General features: G+C 37.6%; 1 protein-coding gene across 1 annotated transcript in view; it reads right to left on the bottom strand.

Annotated features, from left to right (window-relative positions):
- Nucleotides 1-1,060: 1,060 nt before the first annotated feature.
- FRA10AC1 (fragile site, folic acid type, rare, fra(10)(q23.3) or fra(10)(q24.2) candidate 1) overlaps nucleotides 1,061-11,900 on the bottom strand; it is a gene marked incomplete at its 5' end in the record, with an annotated part of 21,423 nt that continues 10,583 nt past the window's right edge. The window contains 6 exons of the mRNA XM_010138881.1: nucleotides 1,061-1,103; nucleotides 3,601-3,685; nucleotides 5,000-5,038; nucleotides 5,902-6,026; nucleotides 7,493-7,535; nucleotides 8,528-8,641. Of these exons, the coding sequence (XP_010137183.1) occupies nucleotides 1,061-1,103; nucleotides 3,601-3,685; nucleotides 5,000-5,038; nucleotides 5,902-6,026; nucleotides 7,493-7,535; nucleotides 8,528-8,641 (449 nt within the window). The remainder of the gene's footprint in view (nucleotides 1,104-3,600; nucleotides 3,686-4,999; nucleotides 5,039-5,901; nucleotides 6,027-7,492; nucleotides 7,536-8,527; nucleotides 8,642-11,900) is intronic.

The following is an 11,900-nucleotide window of genomic DNA, read 5'->3' as shown; positions in this document are numbered from 1 at the left end:
CAGTGGAAAGTACTTATAAATATATATTTTATACAACATTAACTTTCCTTAGACTAACATGAACATTTAATTAAAAAAACCTTTTTCCTTTATATTCAAAGTAATTTTCATCTGACAAGAAAACAGACACTGTAACTATTCATGTGCTGACTGCTTCTTTGGAAACATAAAATAAAGGATGTTTTGTGTTGCCATTTGAAGAGGAAGATGAATCCAGTAAGTTTCTCAAGCAATGCACATTCTTTACTTGTATATTTAGGATTACACTTTAAAGAAAGATTAACAATCAATCTTAAGGAGATCAGAAACCATAGGTAACATACAAGTCACATGTACACCTCCAGTAGAAAGCCACACACTTTACTTCTCACATCAAAAATTTCACCAACCAACCAAAATTTCGAAAGTGGAATTATGAGTCACACGATATTGTAACTAAAATGTAAACCAAAGTCACAATGGACTAAACTTCTCTAAGGAGTAGGGAAGCATTTCAGATATGGTTTAATTCAAGCAAAATACATATCTGATAAAATTTGAATTTCTCCTATAGCAATTGAAAATACTTACAGCAACTAATAGCTGAGAGTCTACATGACCAATAAATTAAAGGCTATTAACTCTCATTTAATAAATTAGAAATATGAATATAGTAAAGTGTATGGCTTTAAACTAATAACAGTATCTTCCAAAATGCCTTTTTAAAAAAATTGACAATAACTGAAGTTTGGGATAAAATGAAAAGCAGTCAACTTCCTTCATGTAATGTCAATAAAGTATATTCTTGTTTGTTTACATCCTTCCTACTTTTAAGTTTGGGTGCCATATATCCTTTGCACTGACCTGAAAAAAATATTTCATTTAATGAGTTTACAGCCTACTACCAGAAAAAGCAAGTTTTTAGACCTGCCTGAAGCCTTCTACAAAGATAATACACTGAGATGGTCCACAGGAGTGACTGCAGAAAGGCATGCTGGCAGAAAGAGGTCTCTGGTCTCTGTGACTGGATTTCCAGACTTCTGTCTTGATAACTTGTGAAGAAAATCAGCCTACATCAATTTCAGAGAAACAAGTCTTGAAAATACTCATCAAACTCCTCCTCCCTGTAAACAAAGAGAAAAAAAAAGTCATAAAGTTCTGCTTAGGATCTGTACCTAGGAGATAATCACAGAATGCTTTGGGTTGGAAGGGACCTTCAAAGGTCATCTAGTCCAACCCACCCTGCAGTGAGCAATGACGTCTTCAGCTAGATCAGGTTGCTCAGAGCCCTGTCCAACCTGACCTGGAATGTGTCCAGGGATGGGACTTCTATTACCAATCGGGGCAACCTGTGCCAGTGTTTCACCACACACACAGTAAAAAATTTCTTCGTATATCTGGTCTAAATCTCCTCTCTTTCAGTCTAAAATCACAGAACCGTTTTGGTTGGAGGAGACCTTTAAGATCACCAAGCCCAACAGTTAACCCAGCACTGTCAAGTCATCGCTAAGCTGTGTCCCTCAGCACCACATCTACACACCTTTTAAATACCTCCAGGGATGAGTACTCCTCCACTTGCCTGGGCAGCCTGTTCCAGGGCTTCACAACCCTTTTGGTGAAGAATGTTTTCCTAATATCCAACCTAAATCTCCCCTGGAGCAACTTGAGGCCATTTCCTCTCATTCTACCACTTGTTACTTGGGAGAACAGACCAACCCCCTTGCTTGTAGCAAATTATTATTGTACAAATTCCTTTCAGGTAGCTGTAAAGCATGATAAGGTCTCCCCTCGGCCTCCTTTTTCTCCAGGCTAAACAACCCCAGGTCCCTCAGCCGCTCCTCACAGGACTTGTGCTCTAGACCCTTCACCAGCTTTGCTGCCCTTCTCTGGACATGCTGCAGCACCTCAATTTCCTTCTTGCAGTGAGGGGCTCAAAACTGGACACAGTATTCAAGGTTTGGCCTCATCAGTGCTGAGTACAGGGGGACAATCACTGTTCTGGTCCTACGGGCCACATTATTTCTGATACAAGCCAGGATGCTGTTGGCCTTCTTGGCCACGTGGGCACACTATTACCCCTTGTCCTGTCACAAGAGGCCTTGCTAAAAAGATGGTCCCATCCTTCTTATAGGCCCTCTTTAAGTACTGAAAGGCCACAATAAAGTCTCCCTGGAGCCTTCTCTTCTCCAGGCTTAACAACCCCAACTCTCAGCCTGTCCTCATAGCAGAGGTGTCCAGTCCTCTGATCATTTTTGTGGCCCTCCTCTGGACCCACTCCAACAGATTCATGTCTTGTGCTGAGGACTCCAGAGCTGGACTCACAACCAGGTGAGGTCTCACTAGAGTGGAGTAGACCATCAGTATCACCTCCCTCAGCCTGCTGGCCACGCTGCTTTTGATGCAGCCCAGGACACAGTTGGCTTTCCGGTCTGCGAGAACACATTGTCAGCTCACGTCCAGCCTTTCATCCACCAGTACCACCAGTCCTTCTCCGCAGGGCTGCTCTCAATCCCACCATCCCCCAGCCTCTACTGATAACTGAGGATTGCCCCAATCCAGGTGCAGGACTTTGCACTTGGTCTTGTTGACCCTCATGAGGTTCACATGGGCGCACTTCTCCAGCTTGTCCAGATCCCTCTGGATGGCAGCCCATCCCCCTGGTATGTCAGCTGCACCACTCAGCTTGGTGTCACCTGCAAACTTGCTGAGGGTGCACTTGATCGTGCTGTCTATGCCATTGATGAAGATACTACAAAGCACTGGTCTCCATATGGGGCCCTGAAGGACTTGTCACTGACTTCCATCTGGACCTCAAGCCATTGATTATCACCCTCTCAATGTGACCTTCCGTTATCCAGCAAATGGTCCACCCATCAAATCCGTATCTCTGCAATTTAGAGAGAAGGATGTTGATGGGAGAGGGGGCGAAGCTGTGTCCAAGTATTTACAGAAGTCCAGAGAGTTGACATCCATAGCTTTTCCCTCGTCTCCCTGTCCCCATGTGCATTAGCACAGCTTCTAGGAGGATCTGTTCCAGACACAGAGGTAAGGCTGGCAGGTCAGTAGTTCCCAGGGTCCTCCTTTCTACCCTTTTTAAAACTGGGCGCAATGTTTCCCTTTTCCCAGTCACCAGGGACTTCACCTGCCTGCCAGGACTTTTCAGATATCATGGACAGTGGCTTGGCAACTACATCAGCCAACTCCCTCAGGAATCCCTCTGGGATACATCTCATGAGGTCCCATAGACTTACATATGTCTGTTCAGGTTTCTCAGGTGGTCTTTGTACGCACATATCTTTGTATGAAGATTTGGCAGACTTCCAATTAGAATTTGTAGGTGGTATAGACCATTTTGACTTATTCAATATATTCCAACACCCTTCGTATTTCCCCTTCTGCGCAACAGCAGTATGATAGTGGCTTGACAAAGACTTCTCCTCCAGTGTTGTGCGTGCCTCCTCTTTAAAAAAATATTCTTAGGTTCACTACATGGAAGGAGATCTGACATAATTTTAAATGTCAGAGTCTTCATTAAAACACTCAGGAAAAAATCTCTCCCTTTTCAGTTCTGAATAGACACAGTATGCTTTACTAGCTACAAGTTCACTAGATCAAACTAACCGTGATTTTTCTTCTGGTTCTTGAAGAGGTCCTTTCCAAAAGTCAGCATCTGAAGGACCATCTTGTGCATCGCTGTTATCTGAATCTGTTAAAAAATTTGAAGTTCTTATGAAAAAGAATTAAAAGAATTTATCTTTTTGTTTTATTTAGATGGTATGATGCTAGGAGCAACGTTTAATTATAACCGTAAGAATAAAAAGAACACTTTACTTTGCATAAAAACTGAAAACATTTTCCAATATTATTCAATACAGCATCAAAAAGACTCTTAGACACCATGAACAAGTATTTTGCACAGACGTAACAACAACCACATCAAAACACTGATTGACACAAGAGCAGCATAGCACTTTGTACAAATAAGAGTTCATATTCAAACACAGAATTGCAAAAAAATTTCAACTCATTATATTAAATGAATCAATTACTTCTGCTTGAATGACAGCTTTTATCAATTGTAACTTATCAGAGAAATTTTCAGAAAACATTAATTACTGTGTAATTTTTTTTGTGAAAGTATACAGAAGTAGTGAAATCCATAAAAAATCTAATTATCAGAAATATGCCCTGACCTAACCACCTCCTCCCCCCCAAACTTCCAGCAGTGCTTTCCTGACAAGATAGAGACTTATGGCACGGTCTGACTCATAAGGAAACTGCTTCAGGTATTCCTTACCTAGCTGGGAAAACATAGTTGCTGAGTACATTCCTAAAAATGTATAGCACAGAGCAATCAGCAGAAACACTAAACCCCTTCTAAACAGTCTACAGCAAGAATTGGCACGACCAGGTCACCAAAAAAAGAGAAACATGACTGGAATTACTGAGATACAGAGACAACCATTGCCTAAGGAGTCTCTGAGTGCATCACCCCGCAACAAGTAGGTTGCTGATGTACTACAGGTGATAACTGGAAAAAACTTTAGTTAAAGCCTAGGATTTATTTAAAAGCTATTTATTTTCTGATATTAGTATCATTATCCGAAAGGAAATGTACTAGTTATTATTTGAAAAAGCCCTTTACACAGCACACATCGCACAGCATATATTTGCAAATCTGGACCCATGCAATTATTAACAACATAACTATTTTTGCACCCTCTTCTCTTTTCTAGAGCAACCTGACCTCTCATTTTTAAAATTATTTCTGTTCTATTATCTGCCCACATTTTTATTCCCTAATTTAAAAATTTCCTTCTTAAAATTCCTTAGTTTTTTCTCCCAGAATCTGTAAGCAATTATTTTGATCCTTCCTATCTCTGCCTGTTTTCACATTATTTTCAGTATTATAAAATATGAAAACTCAGTGAATAAAACTGAGACCAATGACAAATGACCATGAAATAATACAACTTATTACAGAAACATTATGATAGCAGAAGATATTAAAATACTTTACCTTTATCAGAATTATCTGAATCTTCTGAAGAGGCCTGATCTGGAAAGAAACAACATTCAAAAATAGTAAGCTTATCTTGGTTTCATCCATTATCTTAAATTGTTTACGCGGATATTTCTATCACAACATATTACATGGAATCACAGAATCATTTCGGTTGAAAGGGACCTTTAAGATCATCAAGTCCAACTGTTCACCCTGCACAGGCAGGGTCCCTAAACCATGTCCCTCAGTACCACACCTACAAGTCTTTTAAATACCTCCAGGGATGGGGACTCCACCACCTCTCTGGGCAGCCTGTTCCAATGCTGCACAACCCTCTCTGTAAAGAAATTTCTCCTAACGTCCAACCTAAACCTCCTCTAGAGCAACTTGAGGCTATTTCCTCTTATCTTATTGCACCTCACTACAACCTCCTTTCAGACACTTGTAGAGCGTGATACAGTCTCCCCTCAGCCTCCTTTTCTCCAGGCTAAACAACCCAGGTCCCTCAGCAGCTCCTCACAGCACTTGTGCTCTAGACCCTTCACCAGCTTCGTTGCCCTTCTCTGGACACGCTGCAGCACCTCAATGTCATTCTTGTAGTGAGGGGCCCAAAATATGTGCATGTGCATGCACATGCAATGCATTCAAAGAAAGCAATCAAACACTGAAGTAAAAACATGAGTTCAAAGGTCATCAGTTTGAGCCCAAATAGATTATTCTGAGATCTGTGGTGCAAAGGGGTTATCTAACATTTCCAAAAGGCTTTCAACCCAAAAGCCTCCAGGAATTAAATACTTCACAACCCCTTCTGGTATGCAATGTCCAATTATTGGACGAACTTTCCTTGTGATGGGTATTTTTCGATAGGCTCTCCCTCTCCGTAAAATACAAGATTTTGTTTTTCTCCTTAAATGTACCTTTATGGGTCTTTTTTTTGGACTTCTTTTTTCCTGAACAAGACAATTTTGTCTTCTTAATTTTTGGCTCTTTAGAGTTCAGTACAGCTGTGCCTCTTTTCTTGTGTGCTTTTACTTCTTTCCTCCTTTAAATAAAAAAAAAGAACATACACCTCTGTTACTCCTCAAGCAACAGTAAATCTGAAGTATTTAATTCAGCCAAACAGTTCTCACTTTCTTCTGAAACTTATCACTAGTGAAACTGAAAAGAATTAATTCAGTTAAAATGTAACATGTTATAGAAACACGAGAGCTCTATAGTTTAAGGCAAAGGATAGGAAATGCTAAAGCTGCTAAAATGACATTGATGCAGGCAACAAAACCAGTGAACTGGCAATCAAAGATACAATACAGATATTATAACGTGCCAAATTCTTATTTATATTGAAATATTTTTTTTTAGCAAAATTTTGTATGTATGTAATGAGAAAACCCCACTTAATAGAGTTTTTAAAATATATTTTCATATTTGATAGTGAAAAAACCTGAGATAGAAGAATCTCAAGTCTAAGAACCTGCTGCAGATCAACAACTTACGTATTTTATTTTCAGTACTACTTACATATGCTTATTGCATGAACATAGGCTAAATTTTTCCTGCTTCTTTGCCCAAAGTCAATGAAATTGTTTAAAAGTATTACTCTGCAGCTGTCAAAGAGACAATGTCTGACCATGCTTATTGCAAATTACCGTGGGTTTACAATTTCATTTCCAAAAAGAAGCAAGACAAATCAAACTAATCTCAGTTAGGTCACTCTCGTTCTTAGTATGTCCTTACACAGTGCTTTAATGAAACTGAACATGAATTAACTTATAAATGGATTAATTATCTTGCATATATCCATCCAGATGCAGCTTTGATTTGTGTTACTTTAAAAAAGAAATCATCATTTCCTAGCTTAAACATTTCCTTTTCATATGCTTTTCAGATAATTGTATGACTTAATTACTGAGCCATACAACTAAGTTAATGCCACATCGAGAATCAGAAAATCATAACAACTGTCAGTAGTTGTGGAAATCAGTAAGATTACAGGTACTAATAAAAAACAAATAAAACCTTAATGCACACATTTTATAGGGTCAAAATTCACTATTTTTCTCTCTTATTAGAAAGAGATTCTCAAAGAAGAACAAATACTAAAACTCAAAATTTCAAAGCCCAGTCACTTGACCCGCACATAAACCCACAATTTTTAAGAAAAGGAAAAATATTACAGCTCTTAAACACAGTAAGAGAGAAAATAAAAAAACCAAGTGTTTTGCCTAAATTCTGTGAAAAGAATAATAATCACTGCCCTGAAATTAAGCAAAGGAAACTTTTGTGGAGTGGGGATAGGATTCTTCAGTTTGAGGGGTTCTGTACTTTCCTTAGCACATCTAGTTCTTAACAGTGTCAAGCCAGTGACTTTATAGGAACTCCAGAACAGAAGCTATTTCAGCATAAATGAAGTTCCTAATCATCTAGCTGAAGTCTTACCCCTTTTTGTTGTTCATCATAAATATAATCTATCAATAATTCAGCCCACATATTATCAAACTATTTCATTACCGGTGATGAAAGTTTAGTTTACAGGAACATTCTGGACATAGTCCTGAAAAAAAAGAGAATGACAACATTACACCATGTAAGCACTGAGAAGCATGATTAACAAAACTTAATACACAGATAAAACACTACCTTCCAGCTTGAGCAGTTTTTTCTTCACAACAAAAGTTACAGTCTAACTGCAGCCAGGATTGAGAAAAATACCATGATAAATATACAAATCCAGATTTTACTAAACCTGGAGAAAGGTCATAGATTCAGCACTGGCAGCTCTACATGAAAAGGTATCAGTGTTATCACATACAGATATCCCATTTTATGGATCTTTGTGGACAGATAAAATTGTTCAACGATTATACAGAAGACCTGTAAGTCTCTTAGAGCTTTGCCAGAGACCAAGTGCTGCCACATAGAGTGTCTTGTGCACAAAAGAAAAAAACTCCATGAGCTTGTTTTACACAAAGCAACTGTGTAAACTGCGGTAAGTTTAATCATTTGATGAACATATCAAAAGGCACACCATATTGAATAAGAAAATCCTACTCGAGAGACAAAACTGGAAAAGGAAGTGATTTAATTAAAGTTAGAATTTTTGGAAGAAACTGTAAGTATTAGAAGACAAAATCAGTAGAGCTGAAGGTGTGCAAGAAGTTGTCTGGTCCAAAGCCCTAAGGACTCCTAAGCCACATAACTGATTAAGCAATGACAGTGATGAAATCCTCCTTGTAATGCAGTAATGTCTGTTAAAACCAGACACGCTTGTATACAAAACACCTTATAATCTGTTATTCTAATTGTAACACACCACAATTATAAAGCATGAAGTGCTCAACCTGTAACAACTTTGTCATATATAGTAATAGCCATTCTCTCTAAACCAAGACCATCACACTACCTGTACTTATTTAATAAAACTATTTCCTATTCGGCATCTTCCATTTTGCACAAACCAGTATCATTGTCATTGGGTCTCACTTGATAGCTTTTAAAGCACAAGATACTGTCTTAAGAGTACATATTCTTGAAGGGCTGACTTACTCAATTTCACAAGTGCATTCCTCTTTTCACCATGTTCAACATAACCAAAATTCACCTCCCAGCTCTTCAGGCCTTCTTTCTCATCACAGTGCTTATTTCCACAGGAAAACTGACCTTTAAAGAGGTCAAAAAGAGCAAACCATGGTTCAACGATTAACAAGCATAGGTTTGGGGATGTTATGTCCAGTTTCACTCAGTTTTTGCTTTTTGTCTTCCATTTTTTTCATATAAAAAAACCACAAATCTAAAAGTAACATCTAGATTAAGGAAATAACAGATAATGACAACACTACCAATCATACTTGTCTAATATTGCACATATGCAAAGAAAGAACATAACATGAACGGTGTATTACAACTTATAGATGAAGGCATACATTAGGAAATAATAAGCCTAATACTGGACTCTGAAGAAATGAATGTCACTAAGATACATTCTGTATCTTAAATGATTACTTACTTAGCAGAGGCTAATGGATCAGGAGGTGTGATTCAGACATTCATCTTTAATAGACATCAAACTATTCAAAGTTTCATGAATGTACAAAATTAAGATGCCTACGTTCTTATTACCTTACCAGTTTATCTGATATATTGGACATACAATTTGTATTCTAATGACTTTCCATAAACACTTTTAAGAAAAGGAAATCCAATTCTATATGAAACTGTATGGCAGCTTGAAAAGATTACTTGGATTTGTTATGTTAAACACAACACTAATTTTTAAAACAATTTGCACATAATCAATGCTGTTTACACCACTGGGGTCCCAATACTGCAGTAATAAAGACACATATAATCCTTTTGCAGAAGACCGATTTGTATGCAGAGCTGGTGGTAAGGATGTGTATTAATAGGCTCACAAGCAGGACTGTTGGTGAACGATTAACCTCAGAATATTCTGCTTAAGCTGCTAACTAATGGATTGGCAGTGTCCTCAGATATTTCAATTCTGCAATATAAAACCACTTGCAATGCTAACACCAGAACCAAAAAAACCCCCAGGACTCCCATTAAAAAAAAAAAAATTCAAATTAATATACATTAAACCTATGTAAGGTATGGCTATCAGTACCCTGTGTCATCAGGAAAAATTTCTATCCATTATAAAGAAGTAAAAGTCTACAAGGAAAAATATATACTATATAAAAAGTTTTGGGACTTAACCAGACTCTGTGAAAAAAACAGGCAGAGAGAAAAGAGAAGATACATCAGTTTTATTTATGATTAGGTGATCTTTACAGTACGCAAAATCCATTTTGGATATTCTGTATTTTGAATGTGAAACTGGGTATGTTCACAGGAATATAGCTGGAAAAATACTTTGGATTGCTAATGCAAGCAACGAATTCTTAGGTAAACCAGAACTGACTGTTCTAACCACCATAATTCTATGCTCTTACACATTTACTCGCATATAAATATTTGAAATCATGGTGAGGTTTCTTTAGTAGATTCCTGCTCCATGCCATACACATATATAGCCAGGCTTCTCTTACTGTCCTTTCACATTGTGATCCCTACAACACACATCCAAACCTTGACTTGAACACAGAGATTCACTCTTCTGAAGGCTTTTTTCAGCAGTATTTGTCACCCTAGTGTATCTGAAGGCATAAAAGCATTTAAAAACATGTTTTTGCAAAGTAACAGCTTATTATAATTCCCATTGTATACATGGAGAAGGCAATTACAGACCAGATTGTTCAGAACTTGAAACATAACTTTTCCTACACTTAGATGTCCAAGAATGGAAGACACAGAAACCAGTATGCCAAGTGCACAGTTACCTAATTTAATCAGGGAAAAAAAAAAAGTACATCTAAAATTCCATTTCCATCTTAAGTTTTGTCACCTTGCTATAAGCTGCAGGGAAGTTATTGCCATCATGTTCAGAATTATAACTCATATAATCTGGCTGTTAAATGTGTGCTTTCAAAAACTATTAGCACCTTCTGCTTCTTGCAGAAGAGCAGAAAAGGTGGAAAATGTTAAGTACTACAAGCCAAACAATATACTCAAATATACTAAGGAAATCTACAGAGCCAAAAGACTGATTTTAATGTATTTTGATCAGAACTCAGATGTACCAGATTGGTACGTGGATACATGGTGCACTATCCAGCATTAACCACCATTACAGTTACATTTTAAATTTAAGGAGACAGAACAGCTATATCCAGTATGACCTCCTTTCAAAACACCCCTGGCAAAAGACCACAGTGAGAAAGACAAGAAAGAAATAATCTGGCATTTACAATTAGTAATACAAAGTAATACCTCTCCTTTCACTCCTTCTCCATGACCTTACAAAGACAGATGTCAAAAACAAAGCAATCAAATATGAGTAGCTCATTCCTATGTTCCCTTCTTAATATACCCCAAACCACAGCACAGTCCACCAGCAGTGGTTCTCATCACCTCTATTAGAGTCACAGCTAAATTAAGCAAAAGCTCTCCCTTTTGTAATGTGAATTATCAGACAGGTGGCTATTAATGCTTCATTACATTTAATTAAAGCCATTTATATTACTGATTTATATGCTGAAATAGCAAAAGAAAGACATTAAAGATTCACGCCTTTTTTTAAATGATCATTTGAAACTGCACTTGGAAAGAGCCTAATAAACGAGATAAGGTTGATCTCTTGCGCCCCTTAGTGGTTAAAGACACTAGTTCACAATCCTTACATTGCAGTTGTACGCTTTCCATTAAAAAACATGTATATTTTTCATTAAAAAACTTAAAACAAGTAATACTGCACTCTCTCCCACCTTGTAAAATATGGAGTGCCAGATATTAAAAGTACAATGCAGCTTTAAACGCTTTTTCCGCATGAAGACGTTATTCGTCATAAATCACTCTTTTCTCATTTAATTTGAAGTATCTCTTTAAAGCATTCTATTAAGCATATAACTATATAAACCCTCACTATGTACAAATAATATGCATTGCTAAATGCAACGTATGACTACAACTACCCTTAGGAGCTTGAATCTTTATAGTGTAAAAAACCCTACCATTAATGTTCACATCTCCTCCTGTGAAATAATATTTTTTAAAAAGTGCCTGTCTAATTTCTTGTCACATTTCATAATAACAGAGCTGTTTACAGAACTGTTCTGATCAACAGTACCACTCCATGCGATTTTCTTGCATGTGCATTAGTGACTTCTAACAACTACATGTGTATGATGATCTACCCACAGGAACATACACATCAACTGCTGCTTTTCAGCTAGTCTGTGGAAAAAGTCCGTGCACCTAGGCCATGGAATGGAGACCACTGTGCAAGGTCCCAGTAACACATCGGTGAGAACTCACACGCAAAAGCAGCCAGAATAATCGACTGATTTACAAACAGGATCGG

This window comes from Buceros rhinoceros, unplaced genomic scaffold, assembly GCF_000710305.1.
Source record: "Buceros rhinoceros silvestris isolate BGI_N320 unplaced genomic scaffold, ASM71030v1 scaffold11546, whole genome shotgun sequence".
Classification (NCBI taxonomy): domain Eukaryota; kingdom Metazoa; phylum Chordata; class Aves; order Bucerotiformes; family Bucerotidae; genus Buceros; species Buceros rhinoceros.
The sequence above is the reverse complement of the archived record's forward strand: the minus strand, read 5'-3'. Positions and strand labels throughout refer to the sequence as shown.